The 22,416-nt window shown below is 42.3% G+C and overlaps 4 protein-coding genes across 13 annotated transcripts in view; 2 read left to right on the forward strand and 2 right to left on the reverse strand.

Annotated features, from left to right (window-relative positions):
• The window catches only part of LOC309706554 (uncharacterized protein), a 29,301-nt gene extending 10,931 nt beyond the window's left edge, over positions 1-18,370 (forward strand). For 2 of the 3 annotated variants that reach the window (XM_082533197.1, XM_082533198.1), the window contains 5 exons: positions 221-360; positions 819-896; positions 2,169-2,237; positions 14,954-15,064; positions 18,259-18,370. In XM_082533197.1, coding sequence (XP_082389323.1) covers positions 249-360; positions 819-896; positions 2,169-2,237; positions 14,954-15,057 — 363 coding nt within the window. In that variant the 5' untranslated portion in view covers positions 221-248 and the 3' untranslated portion in view covers positions 15,058-15,064; positions 18,259-18,370. Of the gene's footprint in view, positions 1-220; positions 361-818; positions 897-2,168; positions 2,238-5,692; positions 5,739-14,953; positions 15,065-18,258 lie in introns of all 3 variants that reach the window. The other variant, XR_014276758.1, reaches the window with a different exon arrangement.
• Positions 1-22,416, reverse strand: part of gli1 (GLI family zinc finger 1) — a 104,510-nt gene that overhangs the window by 66,998 nt on the left and 15,096 nt on the right. The window lies entirely within an intron of this gene.
• Positions 16,282-20,310, reverse strand: LOC309706553 (inhibin beta B chain). Its single transcript, XM_082533196.1, has 2 exons — positions 19,867-20,310; positions 16,282-19,024 (listed from the first exon to the last, which is right to left on the reverse strand). Exons 1-2 carry the CDS (start codon positions 20,207-20,209, stop codon positions 18,243-18,245), a joined length of 1,125 nt encoding a protein of 374 aa, XP_082389322.1. The 5' UTR covers positions 20,210-20,310; the 3' UTR covers positions 16,282-18,242.
• The window catches only part of r3hdm2 (R3H domain containing 2), a 59,664-nt gene continuing 59,257 nt past the window's right edge, over positions 22,010-22,416 (forward strand). For all 8 annotated transcript variants that reach the window (XM_082533029.1, XM_082533026.1, XM_082533031.1 and 5 more), the window contains exon 1: positions 22,010-22,324. The gene's annotated coding sequence lies outside the window, so the exon portion shown is untranslated. The remainder of the gene's footprint in view (positions 22,325-22,416) is intronic.

The following is a 22,416-nucleotide window of genomic DNA, read 5'->3' on the forward strand; positions in this document are numbered from 1 at the left end:
GGGAAGCCATTTGGCTTGTAACTATTTGTGATGTAAATAAGTTCCCCTGGCAGTATTCAGACCACATTTGTGGCGGTCCATGGCAGAAATGGGCAAAGATGTTTGAGATGCATCAGGAATGTCATTCCTCAGCTGCAGTATCTCAAACTCTTCTTTCTGTCTGGGTTGAGGGGCAAGTCTGTAATGCATGTTTACGACTTTCTCATTTTGGTTGTTGCAGTGTCTCAAACTAGTCTGGGAAACTGTTGATGGCTGTCTCTGGAACCATTTTCCAAGGTTCTACCTGTAGCCCCACATCCCATGTACATGTTGACAAGAAAGGTGCTTCCAAAAGTCTCAAGCAAGAAATGTTCAAGCAAGGTATGTGAAAGAATATATTTATGTTGAAGGTTGTGTGTCAGTCATGTCATTTGAAGTGTTAGTTACTATGTTACAAAGAGTTTGCATACACTGCAAAATGCGTAAGTGGTCAGCACGGCCAAGATTCATAGCTATTCAGCTGAAGAGACAACAGACACAAACAAGGGCACCCAACATCCATGACCTTTTTTCTTGTTGACAATGACATTCTTGCTTACTAAACTGTAAACAGCCCATATGTCAGGACCACTTTCAGCACTTGTCATGTTTTTCACATTTGTGTTTGAGGTAGTATTTGAGCCTAGGTCTTGACACATTTTTATGCATCATCATTAAATTGTCTCTAAGTGGCTTTCATGTGTGGCTGAGGAAACACATGAGTACATCTGTTACTTTTTATCCACATATCTGTACAGTGTTTGTTTGTATCAATGCATCTCATGTTATTTCAACTTTAGATGATGCCAAAGATGGTCGACAACGTGGTGCTGTCTTGATGTTGGGTGGTCTTTGTGGTCAAAAATGTAAGCTGTCAGGTAAGTGTCTTTAGGAAGTATAGACATGTTTCTCGTTGATAGGTACAAAGAATAGCACTGATATCACTGATAGACATTTATAATGTGCCCATTTAAATATGTTTAGACAAGAAATTTTGGCACACACACTGATTTGCTTCAGGCTTAGCGCCTATTATCCTTCTATTGTAGCTGGAGAGAAGGCTTATAGAGACCTTTCTGGCAAGGGAAAAAAGCAGTGTTCTGGTGAACTCCTGCATCTTTTGTCTTAGGCCTAGGTTTTTAGTGCCCCCAAAATCACATCAGCCTCTATGTCACACTGACATCTTGCTGCATTCTGCTCTAAAAAACCATTTGCACCATGCAAACTGGACAGTAAACATCCCAAGTGTTTGCAAGGCATCAGCGCTTCTGATTTACCTCTTTGATTAAGGAAATGTTACTTCTCCGATAGTGCATTTGTTTTTTTTACCAACAAGCAAAGGCTTGTATTGCAGACACTGCTGCCTAATCGCTCATAAAACTAAAGTTAACTAGAAAAATCCTACTTTGGCATGCCCAGACACATTACAGTGATATGCTCATTACATTGTCAGAAGTCAGACATCTAGAAGTAACCTTGTGTGTGTTTTCCACCCTATAATTAACAAAAAATAAATGCTAACATTTGAAACGAGGACTGAAATAGCTGTGTCCTTTGGGTAGTTGTGCAATTCCGTGGAATATGGTTCAGGTGCTGGGTGTCTTTCCTTAATAGTGTACTGGATTCCTTTACAGCAGAGACTCGGCAACATTTTTCTAAAGAAGATGCATAAAATGTTTCCCATCCAGTGTTCTTCTGTGGTCCCAGCTGTGTTTGGCATCAGGGTAGAACTTAATCACAACATTACAAGGAGCGTTTTTAAGGAATGCCTTGAATAGCTGTAGATTTAGCTCCCATCTTCATTGCCAGTACTGCTTACTGACGCATACAAACAAACAACAAGTCTAGTGCCCTCTCCTGACCAAACTTTAAATAACACTTATAGCAGATAGTATTCCCTCCAGTCATATCTGTTCTTCTAATTGTGGCCAATTTTAGAACATTGCAAAGCGAGAGGTTGCACTTATTTCTGATTCCAGGTATAATATTTTTATTAATCTGCTCCCTCAAAGATTTGAAAGAGAATACCTCATAAATATTAATTCTTAATAATTAGTTAATTGAATTTGTGTAAAATGTAGCTCTAAATAAAGGCTTTGTTGTGTGTAATAAGTCAGACCTCTTCTCCTGTTATTGTTTTGTTTGTGCAGAGTTCAGTACGTTGGACTTTTTGACTCTTGGCGGAAACGTGACAGAGGGAAGAGCACGATCACAGCAAAGTAGGGGTTGACTTAATTGGATTTCTGTAGTATATCTGAATGAATGACCCTCAGACTCATCACTTAAACAACGCCACCAAGAGTGAAAGTTTGTGTCTGATGTTGACTTTTGCAAACAGTGGAACTATGCCAGCGAAAAAACTTCCAGTTAATTTGTTGGAACTTTTAAATGATCACACATTTTATATGAAATTTTAAAAATGTTTTGGAATAATTTGGTATTTAAGAAATCAATTTAAGATTTGTTAATCTTAAATTAGTAGTTTTCTTCTTTAGGTTACTAGTAGCAACAAAATTAAGATTGTGCCATTTCTGCAACCCATTTTAATACAAAAACAACACATTTTGCATTTTTTTATTTTGAAGTTCTGTGACCCTTTTTTGTGGTCTTTCGGGAGGCCTGTAGTCTATGACGTTATCACACTGTGTGCTCATTATGCCTCATTATCTGACAGATTTTCTACTTTTGTTAGGACATACTTGGACGAAATGCACTCCAAAAATGGTTCTTGGCCTTCCTAAGCATGAAGCAATAATCATGAGTAAAATATATCTGAAATATATCAAATTGAAGGTCTATTTATTTACATAACTAATCATTGAGGAAAATATGCCTGATGTAAACTGAATGTATATCAACCAAGTAAATTTCTTTTATACAGTTCTAATAAATAGGGATGGGTATCGTTTAGGTTTTATCCAATACTAGTACCAAACCAGTACTTTTGAAACGGTGCCGGTGCTCAAACGGTGCTCAAACCGGTGCCTAAAGAATGGAGAACACAAAATTGGTCCAAAAACCTCTCATGTTCAGCTGTTTTTTTGTAAAAAGATAACAATGTTAGCCTTTTCTGCAGCTATGGGGCATATATGGTATCACTCTTGGCTGGAAGCAGTGCTTAAACAATGGAAAAAACACAAACTTTGTCCAAAAACCTCTCATGTTTAACTGTTTTCCACTTTTTCTTTGGTCATTTTAGCCTTTTTGGCCAGGGTGAAGGGAGTATCTGCCATCAAACAAGAAGACAGCCGCATGTAGCTATGATGATGTTTGCTAGTTCACCTTACATGCATTAATTTAATAACGTGGTTAGCCTACTCAACGTAAATTGCACCCGAACAACATTAAGCTACTCACGCAGAGTAGATGATGCTGCGGCCATCATCATCATTTCTGCTACACTGGCAGGGCTAGGGCCCAGGACTCTCCTCTTCGGGTTCTTGGGGGATGTTGCTAACTCCGGGTCTGATAACAGGCACCACACCCGCAGTAGATGTGCCCGGTGTGAGGTCTCGCAGCAAGCTATCAAATACGGCGCATTTTTCGGCTTTTAAAAAAACCTCTATGCGTCGCCAGGTGTTTCATCACATTCAAGGTGTTACCTCCTTTGACAGTATCACAGTATCAGCTTAAAGCACTTGTTGCTGCTGAGTTTGCATATTTTGCTGTGAAGTACAGCCAGACTTTTGACCGCTTCGCCTTGGGCGTTTTTAATCTGTAGCTCTGCTCTAAAAGAACGTACGTACCTGGACCCGCCTACTATCCTCAGAAACGTAAAATGATTGGCTACAATCTAAAGTGTATCACAGCTCAGGAAAAAAAAGCACCGAAATGTGCCCTGCTTTTCGGTCTGGTTACTACCGTTTATGTCAGAACCGATACCGGTACCCATCCCTACTAATAAATGTAACATTTTACGTTGTACTTATGAAACAAAATTATGTTTAAATTTACATGTAATTAAAATACTTAAGTTAGCATTTTCAGGTATAAATATTTTGAGTCTATCCCATAGTCCCTTCATCCCAGCTCTTGCCCTGTAACAGCTGGGGTAGGCTCCAGCTCACCAGTACCCGTCTGAAAGCAACCCTGATAGGCAGTTAAGATAATGAAATGTAGCGAGTCTGTATTGCTGCATTGTTATGTGTCATATGGAGTGGTGCAAATAAGACAGCTGATGCATGATGTAGGCTAACTTAAATGTTTATATAAAATTTCAGGTGGATCTCTTCTGCACTCTAACCTCTAATGACTTTTAGAAAAGATAATCCAGTGTGTGACCCATTACTTTCTCTAAGTTAGTATGACCCCGCTAAAAAGAAGAAGAAAAACAAAAAACAGTGACGTTCCAAACACACCGAAATACTAAATTGGTCCAAGACTTTTGAACAGCTACAGTCTTTTTATGTGACCTATTAATGTGACAGCATTTCTGCTTCTTTTTATCTATTATAAATGGGATGGCATGATCGATTAAATTATCTTTAATTTTTTAATTTAATTTATTCAGAGAAAACTTTTGTCGAATGACCTCTTTGACTGTGCCCAACAAGTCAAAGTAATGTAACACACTGATGTAACACATAGAGATAAAAGAGGTAACTAGGCCTGATGTAATGGGATCATCCTGTGGATTTAGGAGTTATTTGAGTGCTCTGTACATTGTACTTGTACATTGAAGTACACAGGCAACACAGAAGACACAGGCCCATCTAAAATGACTATCAAGATATAACTTCAGTTGAATGCAAAAAAACAGATTTACAAAACAGATTTGACAAGTAATAAGATGTTTTTGTACTCTGTCCTTTTACAGCTTGTATACCCATTGGACATGTTAATGCTCACTTTTATGTTTAAGTCAAGTTTTGATATTGCTGTTTAATAAGTATCAGCAATTACCAAGACATGTACGTACATGTACAAAAGAATGAAATACCTGAAATAATAAATTGCACTATTAGTCAGCCGGCCAGTGTCATATTGCAAAATTAAATCTGACCTCTTTAAAGATTTGATTTGACAAGTCAGGTCAAATAAATCAGACACTTTCCTTCAAGAATCTTAGAATGGACAGTAAAACAGTGTGTCAAAGCATAGTTAGTATATGGTGCGATCATTACTGTGAGTAGATGTCTGAGTGTTGTTTACTGTTTGCCTGAAAGTCTGCTGGGAGAAAGGACAGTGTGTGGGAGAGTTTCTTACCGTCTTGTCCTGTCATGACACTGCGGGGGGTGGGGGGAACAAGTCTGACGGACACCTTAAACCTCCCTAGAGGATTTTCGGGATTGTGAGTGGAGTAAAGGATTAGGGACTTAGTGGCAAACAGCAAACAGTGGGTCTGTGGGTCAGCGTGTCAGTGTATCAGTGAGTCAGTAGGCTTTTGCTTTTCCCAGAGTAGGTCAAATCTTTGTTTCATGAGCAGTGCTAATGCAGCCACTTCCTGGTGTTAGAGAGTACTCACCTGCTCACCTCACATGTTAACATCAAACTGTCCTCATGGTTATCCTCTAAAACCATCACACGTGCAGCCACAGACTAAGGCGTTATCTATGTTCTTCTTCAAACACAGGCAAGAGGCCTCTTTTCTTGTTACAGGAAAGAAGAGCTCTGCTTGCAAAGTGCATTTTTTTTACCATCTATCCATCCATTCTCTTCCACCTATCCTTTACAGGGTCGCGTGGGCGCTGGAGCTTATCCCAGCTACCATAGGGCGAGAGGTGGGTACACCCTGGACCGGTCGCCAGTCTGTCGCAGGGCCAACACTTAGAGACAGACAACCATCAGATTCACACCCACATTCACACGTATGGGCAATTTAGAATGACCAATTAACCTAACCCCACTAACTGCATATCTTTGCAAGTGTCATCCTTAGTCCTTTAATTTTAAACTTCAAGACTGTGAAAAAAACTAAACAAAAAGTTTTCTGCAATTCAAACCAGGCTCATAAAATTCAGACAACACCTGCAGAAACCAGTATCTAATTCTTAACATCTCATTAAAGTGTTATGCTAGGGTTGGTCTTCATGTTGATATTTTCTTTGAAATGTAGCATGCAACTAAACATTGTGCAGACCAAGCACACCCTCTCATTGCAACGCCTTGCTTTGATGCCTTTCCCACCAAGACAATACATCTCGCCTCTCTCTAAACACTGCTATTAAATGCTTAAAGAAGACATTACAGAGGTGAGGGCATTAATCCAACTTCTAAATACCTCAGATTCCTGACTAATCATGCATTGATGGGATGGGCCGAAAAAAAGTCCAATCTATGTAGGCCCCGCACTTAAGCCACGGGACTTCAGCTCTTTTGCAGTGCATCACATGACACCCCCTAGAGCAGGGGTGGGCAATCTCAGTCCACGAGGGCCGGTGTCCTGCAGGTTTTAGATCTCACCCTGGGTCAACACACCTGAATCACATGATTAGTTCGTTACCAGGCCTCTGGAGAACTTCAGGACATGTTGAGGAGCTAATTTAGCCATTTAAATCAGCTGTGTTGGTTTGAGGACACATCTAAAACCTGCAGGGACACCGGCCCTCGTGGACTGAGATTGCCCACCCCTGCCCTAGAGGTCCGGGGGGTGTTATATGGTGTTATATATCTGCATGAACGGGACTTCCAGTCTTAGCCAGATGGTTGTACTACTGTGGAAATCTATGGTGTCAATTTACTGCTGCCCATCCATATTACAGTTTTTCTTGATTGCTTTCACCTGCCTAAGGAAACTGGGATCCACTCAGTTTTTATCATCACTATCTCATCAGAGCAGAAGACACCTTTTGGAAAAGTGTTAACCTTTTCTCAATGGATTGACACAGATGTCATTCAAGCAGTCCAACCCCCACTGTTTTAGCTATGGTAACCAAACAGAAAGCACACATTTATTTATTTCAGTCCAACTCATTGCAAGAAGCCAAATTTGACACATGTGGAAAGATAACACATGGGGAAAGATAACACATGTGGAAAGATAACACGGAGGCTATGTAATGGGCTACATTGACAAGCAATGGTGCACTGATTTGCACTGAGTGCTGTGTTTTGTATTTTGCTGTCCATTGTGTAATGACTGACTGGAAGAGCTCATACACGTGTTTGCAAGCTATTTTATTTGGAGGCAACATTTCCTTTTGTTTCATATTTCAAATGTTTTGGCACGGTTAGAGCCTTATGCAAACAAAACATGCCACTTTGACAATGAAAGCCTCTGTTTAGGTCTGTGTGTTAACTGTTTGGAAAATGTGGAGTTTGCTGTCATGCAGCAGTCAAGTCAATCAAGAAAAACTGTACATCATACGTCTTACTTCTAAAAAATGTTTTAGTGGCTAATGCCGATTGGTTTTTATTGCAAAATTTAGCAGGTGACACAATAGTTGCTTACTTCATTGAGAGCTGTACGATTTTTCTTCTTCAGTTCATTAGCCATCAGATATTTAAATGTGCACCTCGAAGGTGGTGGCACCTGACTAGTGTGCATCGTATCAGGTAGTCTGCACTGCAGCTCACGTTGACTATAAGCAATTAGCTTCTGTTGCGCTACTTACTTTTGCTTTGTTGACGATCAGGATTTTAAGTACCATGTAGTACTAACATTAATTTCACACAATATTTATCAGTTTATTTTAGTTCACTGTCCATCGCTGACTCGAGGCAGTAATAGTTAATAGAATCTCATTTAAATTTGCATCTATTCACAAATTTAACTGTTTACTGTAATGTGATACAAAACCTGTTCGGGACAAATGCACCCCACACCCTACGCTATACTTCTTATCTGTGTTCCTTTATGTTCTCATTCACCTGCAAAAATCTTATCTCTCACACACATTGTAGTTCAAACTCCTGAACTGTCAAAATGTGCATACTTTATACACTAAGGATTGAAAGAAAACTATAACAGAGTCTGTGCAGAAAAATAAGCCGGTCTAATAAAGGTCTTACGCAGGAGATAGATGAGACTGCATCAAAAGCATTGCGACACCAACATGGTATACCTAGCATTAAATATAGATGGAACAGTATCACATGAAGGTAACATGGACTTGGGCTTTGTGATACAAAACACAATAATTAGTCTGTTTGGTTTTCCCCTCGTTTTTTGCTAATGTTTCTTTCACAGAGACCAACAACTCAGTTTAGCCAGGAATTCTTCGATCTTCTGTTAATACAGATGAAAGCGACCTTTTAGTCCAGTAACAGAAATTTAAATAAACAACCGCTATCATCTAACACGATTTTAGTGCCAGGTTACACGCAGACACTGATTATAGTCCATTTTGGATGGTGTAACATCAGCATCACTGTTGATTGTACAGGGGGAGTTGGCAGATTTTGGCAGGAAAGCATATCATGGTACAAGTCATGGAGTCTGATAATTGATCTTTTGGACATTTGCTCTGTGGTGGTTACAAAACATGAAAAATGTTTATTATTTATAATCTTTTAATGTTCTTGATATAAAAACTGTGCTTATAAATTGTTACAGCGCAGCTGTACTGGGCTGTGACTGTGATTTTATTCCACTGGATTGATAATGTAAAAATCAGGATGCAGATTCTTTCCATTATTGCTCTTTTTGAAATTTAAATATAGATCATTTAATATTTTTAAATATTATTTCTACTGAGATGTGTAAGATTTAGATTCAGATCTATCCCAGTTGCTAATGTATGATGTGAAAATGACAGCATGCCAGGAGAAAAAGACAACTGTTTACACAGCAAACACAGACAGTCCATAAAGCCACTTTTACTGTTTGAATGAGTAAACACACCCTTTGCCTCTTAGACAGTACAAATGTGGTTACACTGCAGGTGACTTGTTTCTCAACTGGGAATTTTATAACCTTGTTTTTACATACAAAACAACCCTGTTAATTAATAATGATGAATTTCTTGATCAAAACATATTTTTCTACTTGAATCTGAAAAGCAACGCTTACCAATGCGTTACATTTGTCCAATGAGAAAAAAAGAAGGTTACTATTTACAGTGATGTGCAAAAGTCTTGAGCCACACCTCTTTTCTTCATATTTTACTAGGAAAATGGGAAATATGTTCAGAGATTATTGAAACACATGCAAACATACATGGAAATACAGTATATAAGGAAAGAACAGAAAGAACAGAGTGTGTAATCTTCTAACACGCCTGAAAGTCAATATTTGTGATGATCACCTTTGTTCTTCAATACAGCCTGAACTCTTTTAGGCAGCTTTCTTGTAATTTCTTTAAGTAGTCTTCGGGAAGGTTTCTCCAGGTTTCTTGAAGGAAGCTCTTCTTCACTTCTTCTGCCTTTTGTTCTGTTTCCACACTGCTTCAGTAATTTTGAGGTCCTGGCTCTGGAGAAGCCAATTCAGTTCAATTCAATTCAATTTTATTTATATAGTGCCAAATCATAACAACAGTCGCCTCAAGACGCTTTATATTGTACAGTAGAAAGATACACCGACTGATAGTGTCTCACTATGTGTTTTTGTATTTAGGTATGCTTTTACTATGTTAGCAGCATGTTTGTGGGCACTGTCATGCTGAACAACAAAGCCACTGCCAATCCGACACTTTCCAGATGGAATTGCATTGCAGATCAAAATCTGACTATAGTTGTCTGTGTTAAATAATTCTGTTCAATTTTATTTATATAGTGCCAAATCACGGCAACAGTTTCCTCAAGGTGCTTTGTAGTGTAAGGTAAAGGCCCTACAATAATACAGAGAAAAGAGAGAAAAGCCCAACAATCATATGCCCTCACCCAACCACCCACCCTCTATGAGCAGGCACTTTGGCGATAGTGAGAGGGACAAACTCCTTTTTAACAGGAGGAAAGCAATAGCAGAACCAGGCTCGGTGAGAACCACCAGGTGACTAGTTGGGGGTAAGGGGAGGAAGACAGGACTAAAGACATGTTGTGATAGAGAGAGATTAATAATAGTTAATGATTAAATGCAGAGTGAGGGAAAAAGGTGAGTGAAGATGAAACACTCAGTGCATCGTGGGGAGCCCCCAGCAGCCTAGGCCTATTGCAGCAGAACCAAGGGAGGAATGTTCACAAGATCCCCAACACCACTGACTGAAATGCAGCCCCAAACCACGGCAGCACCTCCACCACATCTTATAGATGGGTATAGACACTTGCTGTTGTACCTCTCTCCTGACCTGAACCAAAAAGTTAAAATTAATCATGGACTGAACCTTATAAAGCGCTTGTCTACTCTCCCGGAGCAGTCACAGGCTTTATACATCATGCCACATTCACCCATTCACACAAGTGCTTTCTTCTAAGCTTTTCAGTGCTTTCTAGCTAACATTCACACACATTCAGTCTCTGATGGCTGCATTGGAGATCTTGCCCAAGGATACTTGGCATGGAGACTGGGGGAGCCAGGAATCAAACGACTAACCTTCCAGTTAGTAGATGGACCTGCTCTACCTCATGAGCTACAACAACCCATAAGACCTTTTGCCACTGATTTTAAGCCAAGTTCTTGTGTAATCTGATATACCTCAGCATTTTCTCCAGACCATTTCTTTTTTCTTTTTTTTTGTGTCCCGTTTGGATCTTTAGCCATCAGAATTGTTGTCTTAAGGCCAAGAAAGATGCCAAGCGGATTTATTTTACCAAGTGGATCATCATGGCCTTGCCATATTGGTCCATTTGATTGACCTTTAATATAATTATGAATTTATTTTATTTTCGGTTGCTACAAACGGGACAGACATGACTGGGGGATAGGACAGGGAGAAAGAATGAAAGAAAGAGAGGGAGAGAAAGAAAACCAAAGGGGAGAAGAGACGGTGAGAAGGGGGGGAAGAAGCGGGTATGGAGGAGATCAAAACTCCAGACATCCAGAGGCCCCCAGAACACAAGAGACCATGGAAGACCAACAGAGGGGCAGCCGCGCCACTGTCCCAGTAAGAGCTGAGGAGAGTCCCAGATGAGGGCTCGCCCAGCAGCCGCGGAGCAGAAGTCAGGGGGAGTTGCAGTGACGCGCCCGTGAGCTCCGCCGGCCCCCAGCTGCGCCTGAGTGACCGAGCCCTAGGCCGAGAGGCCGGGGGCACCCCACCTCCAAAGGGGCCCGAGCGAGCCCCAGGCCCCAGGCCCCGACAAGCGGCCGCCAAGGAGTGAGCCGGTGTGTACCCGGACGCCCACCCCCAGACACAAAGAACCACCAACACACCGACACCTGAGGGAGTCCGCCACCGGCAGGGGAAGTGGTGGTGGGTGGAGATAGGCCTCCAAACCTTGGAGGGCCTGAGGTGTCCCCAGAGAGGTGGCGTCTGATACCCAACCTGACATATAGACACAGACATACAGGCACACACAGACACAAACATCCATTCCCACCCTCATGCTCTCATATGCACTCACTCCACACTCAACCAACGTAGAGACAGACATAAAGAGACGCTGTACACACAATCACACTCCCCAAGCGTACTCTACAAACCGGGTCTAGGTACCCTTGCCCCTGGAGGGGGGAATTGCACCCAGACCCAGGTGGTGTTACCCTTTTCCCTGCGGTGGGGAGAGGCAGACCACCCCGACTCCGCAGCAGCAGGGAGGCCCCACACCCCAGACCGCAGTCGGACGGCCAACTCCTCCCACTAGCCCTCCCGCTCCAGCAGGCCGCAGAGAATGGGGGTGGGAGAAGACTCCAAACCTCCCTCCACCCGCTCATTGTAGTGTTGATGCATATGTGTTCTAACGTGCAATTAAAACCCAGGAGGGCATGGAGCTACCTGCCAAGGAGCAGCAGGTAAGCGCATAGTCCCTCCTGCTAACCCTCAATGACTAAGTGTATTTAAAATTGAGAGGTGAGCAACGACGTCAGGGGTGAGGTATACACCCTGATGGTGATTTGGACTCCGTGATTGTGCCCACCCCCAAGATCCTATATGTATGTGTAATGAGAGTGTGAATAATGTGAATGTCTAAGTTGTGGGATAAAATTGAGGCAGAGGCAGCCAGAAGGGGACGGGGGGGGGGGGGGGGGGGGGTAGCCTCCTCTGCACCCTGGTGACATACCCCCACTCCAAGGCCCTGCATGTGTGGGTGGTTGTGGAGGAGCGGGAAGAGGGAGGCAGCTGGAGATGGGGAGGGAAGGAAGGGAGGGGCAGGTAACCCCTCCCTGGGGCCAGCTCCCCCGCTGACCCCAGTAGGCACGGGGCTGTGGCCCCCCCACACTCCCTAGCAGATCATTACATGGAGAAACCTTTGGAATGCAAGCATGCTGATCCACACAGGTATGCACACATGGGTATTCACAGACGCGGACTAAAGCTTTCTTGGCTGCTGCCTCAAAGCACACTGTGCGCTGTCTATCTTGCGTGCTGCACAATATCGTTTATTACTTAGTAAATACTGATATCTATGACTAGCTAGTTTATTGTGATGGTGCTTTGTTTTCTCTATTATTATGTTGCTCTTTGTTGTTTGCTGTCTCCTCTGTTTGTTTTTGTTTGTTTGTTTGTTTGTTTTTTCTCCATACAGGTGACCCAGGAGTTTTTTTTTTTTTTTCTCTCTCTTCCCCCCCTTCTCACCGTCTCTTCTCCCCTTTGGTTTTCTTTCTTTCTCTCCCCCTCTCTCTCTCATTCATTCCCCCTGTCCTATTTATTTAAAAAAAAAAAAAAAAATGACAAAGGATGAACTGAAGCTCTGCCATCACGTAATGTCGCATACTGCTGTTTCTGATGTCATTTAGAAAAAAAAAAAAAAAAAAAAGAGAAGGGGGGGAAGAAAGAAAGAACAAACAAACAAAACACCTGGATCACCTGTATGGAGAAAAAAAACAGAAGAGAAAGCAAACAACACAGAGCAACATAATAAAAAAACAGCACCATCACAATAAACTAGCTAGCAGTAGATAACAGTAGATACTAAATAATAAACGATATTGTGCAGCACGCAAGATAGACAGCGCACAATGTGCTTTGAGGCAGCAGCCAAGAAAGGTGTAGTCCGCGTCTGTGCACACCTGTGTGGATCAGCATGCTTGTATTCCAAAGGCTTCTCCATGTAACGATCTGCTAGGGAGTGTGGGGAGCCATAGCCCCGTCCACCAGGGTATGAAGCAGGTATGGAGAAGATCCAGGCCCCAGATATCCAGAGGCCCCAGAGTACAAGGACCCGAGGAGGACCATCAAAGGGGGGGGGTACCGTGCCACCCTCCTGGGAAGAGCTGAGTGGAGCCCCAAAGGAGAGGTCACCCCGCAGCTACGGAGCAGAGGCCAGAGGGGGTTGCAGTGGCGTGCTCGCGGGCTCTGCCGGCAGCCAGCTGTGGCAGAGAGGACCGAGCTTCAGGCCCAGAGGCCAGAGGCCTGGGGGCATCCCACCCCCCGGAAGGAGCCCAGCCAGGCCACAGGCGCCAGGCCCCGCCAATCGGCCACCAGGAGTGAGCTGGTACATACATGAGCGCCCAGCCCCAGACGACAAGGAACACCAACACACCAACGTCTGAGGGCATCAGCCACCGGCATGGAGTGTGGTGAGGGGAGATAGGCCTCCGTACTTTAGAGTGCCTGAGATGTACCCAGAGAGGTTGAGTCTAAGACCCAACCTGACTTAAAGACACAGACGAACAGGCGCACGCGGACACAGACGTGCATTCCTACCCCATATACACAACCAAATACTTGGCACTCACCCAACGTGTAGACAGACACAAATAGACACTGCACAGACAGTCGCACTCCCCAAACATACTCTATATCCCAGGTCCAGGTACCCCCGCCCTCAGAGGGGCAAGCTGCACCTAGACCCAGGAGATGTAATCCTTCTCTCTGGGGTGGAGGCAACCGGACCACCTCCTTATCTGCAGTAGCAGGGAGGCCCCGCATCCCAGACCCCAGTCTGACGGCCAGCACCTCCTCCCAGCCCCCCAGCCCTGACGGCTAACAGAACTGGGGTGAGTGAAGACCTCAAACCTCCCTACGCCCGCTCATATGTAGTGTTGCTGTGTGCTGTTCTAAAGTGCATTTAAAACTCAGGAGAGCATGGTACTAGCTTCCTCTCAGAGAGCAGCACGGCTCTTCCCGAAAACCCTTAGTGTCTAAATGCATTTAAAATTGAGGGTAGGGCACCAGCGCCAGAGGTGGGTTGGAGTACACCGACCATCCTCTGGATGCTGTAAAACGTGCCCACCCCCAAGGCCCTATATGTATGTGTTATGTGAGAGTGTGAGTAATGTGGATGTCTAGGTTGCAGAATAAAATTGAGGCACAGGCGGCCAGAAGGGGACAGAGGGGGAGTGCCTCCCCTGCATCCTGGTGACATACCTGCACCCCAAGCCCTGCGTGTGTGGGTGGGTGTGGTAGAGCGGGAATAGGGAGGCAGCTGAGGATGGGGAGGGAAGAAAGGGAGGGGCAAGCGGCCCCGCCCTGGGGCCAGCTCCCCCGCTGACCCCAGTAGGCACCCCCACACTCTGGAACCCACCAGGGCAAGGGGGCCCAGGCCCATCCGGACCGGGGCCCGCAGCAGCAGCACCACCCAGCCCCACAGAGTCCGGGGCAGCCCACCCGACTCCACCCCAGAGAAAACTGCACCCACCCCATCATCCAATCATCTCCCAAACTACACAAGACAATAGACACCCAGGTTGAGACCATTTCTGATGAGGCTTTGGTGATTATTAGATTAAAGGGCCAGATGCATCTCTCAGGTTCTGTTTCAGGTTTTTGCTGGATTCTTTCCCGTCTTTGTTAACATGATATTCAGAAACTGATCATCTGCTGTGGATGCCTTTTTTTTTTTAAGTTTGCCACTTATTGTTTTGTCTTTGATTTGTTCAGTTTCATCAGATTTATTTTAAGAACACACTACATACCATGCTGAGATATGCCAAGGTTTGATCTAACAGGTCTTTGGGAATCAGCTTGTTGGTGCAAAAATACTCTTTTTAAGTCTGTTTTATCTTTGTTATTTTTTATAGATTCAACTAAAGCAATGGGAGGAAAGATGGGCTCAAGGTGTCACGGCTGCCGAGGCGAGCCGTGTGGAGTTAGAAGAAGGACCCAAGATGCAGGCAGTGGATGAGATGCCGGTGAGTTTATTTACACAGTGGTGAGAAGGCAAAACAGGCAAGAGGGAAGACAAAACTAAAGACCTGAACTGGGAAAGCTAAATGACAAACCTGAGATGAAACAAAAAAGGGAAGAGAGGCAGCGAGACGAGCAGGACACCGAGGAACACAGACTGACGCGGCATTACACAGACGAACCGGCAACAGGCAGGAGAACACACAGGGCTTAAATACACACACCAGTAATCAGGGGATGAGAGACAGGAGGGCAACACAGCTGGGAGGAATCTGGGCTGACGGGACAGGGGAAACGTAAACTGATCACACTCACATACGACACGGACCTTCACAATAAAACAGGAAACTCAGATACATGGAACCAGACAAGACATTGAACTAAACAGACAGATTCACAAACAGATGGGGAGACACCATAGACAGACAGATACAGACGCAGACTCAGAGGCAGATCGAAAATAACACAGAACTTAAACAATCATCATCTAGAAAATGATAACAAACTAAAAGCGCTGGGTCACCGACCCAGGACCATGACACAAGGCTGTTGCACAGTACTGTACTTACATTTTGCTGCTACAGTTGGCTTAATTTACCTAATAACCAGTACTGCTTTTGCTGTACACTGCAGTGTGTTGTGGCTTATATTATTGACACATACAATAAAATGCCATTTATACAATAAAATACAATGAAGCAATTTAGTCTGTTTAAAATATAGATTTATTTATTAATTAAAAATAGAATCATGACATTTTATCACACACTGACTTTTCTGAATTGTATTTGCTCTTACAAATTTTTCATTTACATAAAACAAAATAATATGATACAAAAATAACAACGATTACAAATTTCAATTGAAACAGAATTCAAATTCTTGCATTCTGTGAATGCTCCAAAAGTACACACACACACACACACACACACACACACACACACACACACACACACACACTTTTAAAAACAACTAGAACTTTGAAAATTGACATTTTCTTTCTGTAGGCCCGCTTTTAGGTATTTCAGGTAATGCCAACCTGATGCATTAAGTGCAGTAATAGAACTGTCAGCACACTCTAAAATACAGTAGGGTGATAAAGTGCTTAATAAGATATGTTGCAATGGCACTTCAATGTCACATTGAGTCTTGGACAAGAAGTGCCTACAATATCAATCATAATATTAAAATACAACAGTTTTATAATTATTTCACACAGGTGTAAAGTAAATTGCTTTAATACAAGAGCAGCACATAGAGGCAAGAGAGAGAGAGGTGAAAATAGTTTATCAAATATCAGCACAAAATTAAAATAAAAGGGTTTTTATGGTCTTTGGTAAAAAATTCCCCCATGCACTGTTTCAGTTGTTTCCTTTGCATTATGGCTGTAAAATCCAAGTCCGTAAGACATATAGTATATCAATACAGCCAAGATGAACACAGTGTTAATACAGGTAGAAGTAAAGAAACCCTGGGTATCATCTCTAAAAATAAAAATGTGATGTATTGATAGACATTAATTTATTAACACTCTTCCAGGTTCAAAGTTGGGGAAACTAAAAAAAAAATCTATTGCTGAGCTCCTTTGCTTTCTCGTTGTTGTACTGCTGTTTTCATTTTTCCCTTCCTTGAGTAGATCTCAGTTTGCACCGTTTCCCACCAAATTTAAACTGTGAAGTGATTTTAGTATGGAAATCGGTAAACATTTGCTTTACTTGGTAATGTTCCGATAGACATTCTGCTATACAGTTAAAACTATACAGCTATGCAAAGATTGTGAAATTATGAAGCGTAAATTATGCTACTGGGACACGTGTACGATGTTTCCAGCATATGAAAGAAACAAGACTGGCTCCACCTGGAAAGCATGAAATTTTGCAATCTTTAGACTTTGAGAGCTAAAAATGCCAGCGTGCAGCAGCACATGCTCACTGACCTACCTACCCTCCAAACCTTCACCTGACACTGAAGCAATAGCTAAATGTTTGCTCACATTGCTGAGAATAACCTTGCATTCATATGCTGTTTGAGCCACAGTTGCCCAAATGATAAGCCAGGTTGTGTAAATAATACAGTGGAGATGCTGATTAAACATATTCCAGCTACATGCAGCATGGGGTACCCTTTGACAGAAATCAGTCCAGATTTCTTGCATTGTAACAACAACTTGTTCCCCTCGCAGCCTCACAATGTGATCAAAGTATTTGTGGAATGTAAATGTATTTGCTTTAATGTCATCAGAAGTTAAAGAAAAAGGCACGCTTTAAAAGTTTTTCATTGCTTTGAAAGCATTTCTGTAAAACAGCAGCATTTAGGTGGATGAAGATTTACAATGAAAGAAATAGTTACGTAAAAATGAAAGTATAGAATATATATATAATTTTTTTTACATTTGGACACTGATTATAACACAAAACAGACTATAAAACATACAATGAATTAGGAAAAAAATGTAGTGCATCTTTGAACTTCATCCCGGCAGCATGTGAAAAGTAAAAGTTGTAAGGTACAAACGACAAAAGTGAAAATTAATTAATGCAAGACTTTATGGGTTTATATACGTTTGAAAATGGAACCTGATATCATTACTGTACATTTGTATTCACTGTACTTTTTTGCATTGAAATCTAAACTTTATTATTGAGTCTTTCATATTTTAGTGCTGCTCTTTGATTTTTGTCTCTGACGTATAAAAGAATAAATGTATCTGCATCCAGACTTAGCGTATTTGCTCACCTCTAGGCACTGAAATGCATTTGAGATTCTTTAAATACTGACTACAAGAGTTTAGAAATAAATTAAAAGTTACTACAAGCAGTAAACTGTATCAATACCTATTTCTTTAGAACATAATACTTATATACTCATAATATTCTTTTTTGTGCCCATAATTTTCTTAATGTAAACCTAGAGTGTTAATTCATACGTTTATGCAAAAATACACACAACACACCTATTGAGTAACTGCTATAAAACAAACGTGTTTGTATTTGTAAAGATAGTCTAGTAACATCCTCTGTCGATAATTTAAAAGTCTTTTGGGTGGGCATTTCTCATTTTAAAGTACTCTGTGTAAAAGTTGTTTGTCCAAAGTTGGTCAAATTTGTGTTTCTTTAAGTCAACTTGTCTACAATACACTCAAGAAAATAATTAATTATACCACTAATAGTAATACTCAATTTTTTATGTGCATCCACAGGTCTCCACTATCATGTCAGGGACATCTGTTTTGACAATGCTGTGCTGAGAGTTGAAGTAAACCATTGAGAGTGGTCGACGCTCTGTGGGAACGCAACATGAGGCTGTAGCTGTGTTAATACCATTGACTTTGAGTTGGCTGAAGACAGTGGCATGGAATGAGGATGCTATACCTGGGGAACCGGACAGATGTTGGGGGCAATGTCCCATGCAGTAGTTCATATGGTAGCCTTCAGGCGCAATGATCCACTCATCCCACTGGATGTCTTTAAACTTGATGTAGAAGTCTCTCTTGCAGCAGACTGTTACATCGTCACCGCAACGCACTGAGCGCTTCCTGAGCAAATGCTTGGAGTGGTCATCACGGAGACGCACCTGAGCCACCAGGAAGGGCTGGTAGGGGGTTTCAGCAGAGCCATCTAGGGAGCAAAGGTTCTGTCCGTCTTCTTCGCAGGTGACCTCCAGCTGCAGCTGATGTTGGCCCCCGTCCAAGAAGGTTTGCAGGGTGTGGGTGACAGAGAAAGTGTGCCAGTTACTCTCCTTGACGTGCAACATCTTTTCCATCACCAAGGTCCGATTAGAGCCTGAGATGTCACCATCTACGGAGAGGAAAACCTGGGCAAGGAGACGAGAGTTCCGTTGTGGGTCCTCAGAGGCACGGGCATAGATCCACAAAGAGGACTGGAGGACCTGGATACTTTGGCCACGTTCCTGCAGAAACTGAAAGGTAAGGCTAACGCTTGCCTTGTCACTGCTCTTTGCATCATCTATGAAACAATGACAATTAAGAAAAACACACAATGTTAATATTTGGAAAAACTTCATAGCTCATCACCTTTCTTACCCTTATAAAATTAATGGAAGTAACAATCCTCTTTCACTGTTTTAAGCATTTTACCTTATGGTTAACTTTTCCTACAATACAGCACAAGGGATATTGTATTTAAATGTTTAGGCAGATTACATGTATATTTGATTTTAAATATAAAGACCCAAATGCAAGTCCTGGAGCAAGCAGCCATCTTCAGACTTCTTCAAATTTAAATGCACCGTTGCATTTTATGTTGTGAATATGTATAACAGATTTTGGAGACCCCAGCAACAGAAACCTGAGAGAGGGCTTTTAGTCATTTGCACTCCTCTTTGCAGAAGCTGTCTATGCACTTCATACAGATTTTGATTTACATATTCATTCTTGTCCTCTTTGTCTGCCACCCAACTCCAAATCAGAATCCTATCACCACAACCTGCACGAAATTACGTAAATTCACTTTTTATTACTTTCCCGTGTAAATCTTGTTAAAAGTGCAACAATGTAACACTGAAAGATAGATTCCTTTTAAAGCTTGCTTACCACCAGTTCATGTATTTCCACTTTAAAAGGCAATAAAATATGTAGTTTGCCCAAGGGGAGCAAACCTTTTTGCACATAAGTAACGATAGATACTTGGATCCTTAATATTACAATATAATAGTTCAGGGAACCCTAGCCTTATGTTAATATCTTACGCAGGAAAAGAGACCTTATTAATCACAACGCGCTCTCCTGTAGCGTTATTATGCCATGCGAAAACAGCTTTATAGCATAGAAAGTGGATACAAGACTTACTTATATCTGCAAAGCTCACTATTTCATAGGCTTGATCTCTGGTTGGTATATTGTTTTCTAGTTCAAGGGTACCATCCTGTCTGACGCGCCCCGAGTGAAGTTTGCGCAGCGCCGTGAGGAGCGCGACCCGGGGCACGGTGTGAGTGATGTTTGGTTTCTCTTTCAGGTGCAGTTTGTCCAAAAGTTGCTGCTTGGCGAATTCTATCATCATCCTTTCCTCTGCGTCCTTATCCATCGCTGACAACCTGCAAGACGCGCAGCCCGGGGAGCCACTGACCCAGAGACCCTTAAACAGCAACGGTGCCAACAGGAGGAACGCTGAGAGTGACAAAGACATGGCCATCTTCGATCTTGAAGTAAATAACTGCGTATTTGTACTCGGACTGAGGTAACTAATAAACGTCCAGACTTCTAAACTGGAAAACCAATAAAAAAAATCTTCAAATCCTTCCCCTTCTGAGTTGTTCTTTGCGAAAGAAAGTCTCCCGAACGTCAGAGGTCCTTGTTGGTAGCTCGTGAAGAGAGGAGCTGAGTGATGTTTCACCCTCCTGATGGTAAAGATATCTGGGGTAATCCACCAAAACTGGTGACACGTTGGAAGGATGCACCAATGAGCGCATCGGGAAGCTTGGAAATTACTGGCAAAACACCTCTGTCCTCTCTCACAACACACGCACGGGCACACGCAACACACACGCACGCAACACGCGTTCACATGTAGGTTACTGTCTCACAGTCGCTGCATACAGGTGCTACATGATATCACACGCTGCTTTAGATTAATTACTACGCAAGTCCATGGCTGGTTTGGACACATATCGGGAAAGCCCGATAAGGTCTTGAGTTTATCACAACAGGTATTTTCTGTGCCACGTTTCTCCACTTCAGTGCCACTGATACGTAACCTGCCAACGCTCTTGTCGATCAAAGTTGAAATTCTCTGCCCTTTAACCTACTTACAGAATATTCGTGTCCCACAGACACCAAGCAATTGAATCCGTGGGCTTTAGCTTAACCTGACCGAAAACACTCGAGGATATGAGGCGGAGAGTTTAACGCGGTATTTGAAACACGTTCCGTCATGTTTCCTGCAAGGTGTCATAATGTGGTGCAGTAAAACGATGCCTCGTGTGTGTATGTGTGTGCGTGTGTGTGTGTGTTTGAAGGAGAGAAAGAGAAAGCTGGGAAAAGGCGAATCCTGCCTTCATGTCGGTACATGATTTGTCTGTCTGGGTTCTCGCAAAAGTGCTGAGCCAGCTTGACATAGCCTACTAAAGATAACGCTGCCAATAAGCCGGACAGTGTATGCACTTAAATAGGCAAAAATACGTTAAAGTGACCCTCTTTTCATCATGTCGGGGTCCAGGTCCAGTGTGAGCAAGAAAAACAATGACTTCCACAATCATTTAACACATAAACTACATGCATATGCACATGGAAATAATAATTGTGAAACAGATTATCCTAAAGCGGTCACGTGTTGATTGTGCGCACATCTCCACAAACATAAACTGTATGGATCACAACACGGGTTGCACGCATTTTTATTTCTTTTATTTTCTTTGTGTTCACGTTTAGTGTTAAATGTGAGTCAAGGCCTTATCATGTTAAAGGAGTACTTGCCTGCCCACGTGTGGGGCATTTTGAGAATTACAACTGACCTCACCAAGTGGTGTCAAAGAATGTGCCCAATACATTTGAATAATTTAAACGTTAAATCAAATAAACACGTTACATTTATTACCTAGAATTGTCAGCATTTTTCCTAGGGAGGTTTTAAAAATAAGGTTAAAACCAGCGTATTTTTAACTACTGCCGTGAATACAAACAATAATATATATATATATATATATATATATATATATATATATATATATATATATATATATATATATAAATGTTTATTAGATAGACTAGATGTTATAGGCTATAAGAAGAAAAATATCATCTTAAGAAATGTGAAATCGTTACATTTTATAGTATTTAAACAACTTTGAATGACACATCTCCTACAGAAGTGGACAGCTGTCAAATTACATCCCAGTAATAGATTTTCAAACATCACTGAGATGTAACGAAACTGCATATTACATTTTAACGCTTGATGCACAAAACAAAGTTCTCATGCATCCTGTAGGCTACGTATCCGTACGACTAGGAGGTACGCCGCTGACGTCAACTGTCGGTGAGGGGAAAAAAAGTGACGCTAACACACACAAGCCGGAGCCCTGACGGGGGAATAGCGTTTTGTTTCTTTTTTCTTTAGTTTTGTGTCATTTATTCTTTAGGGTTTTGTTGTTATTTAGCAGTATTCCTGCGTCGGACTCGACCGCCGTGTTCTTCAGCGCTTGCTATCTCGCATTAACGTCCATGCTGCTCTCCCCTCACGCGGCGCTATTTTGACAGTCGGGGTCGCGGTGAGCCAACTCAAGCTAGCAGCACCATTATATTAGCATCGGTAAGTCATTTGGAAAGCTTGCTAACCGTACTAGCTAGCACCTTCTATTTTGAGACCTGACAGTGCTTGTACATGTCCACAGCAAGTTTCGC

This window comes from Aulonocara stuartgranti, assembly GCF_965226115.1.
Source record: "Aulonocara stuartgranti genome assembly, chromosome: 5".
NCBI lineage: Eukaryota > Metazoa > Chordata > Actinopteri > Cichliformes > Cichlidae > Aulonocara > Aulonocara stuartgranti.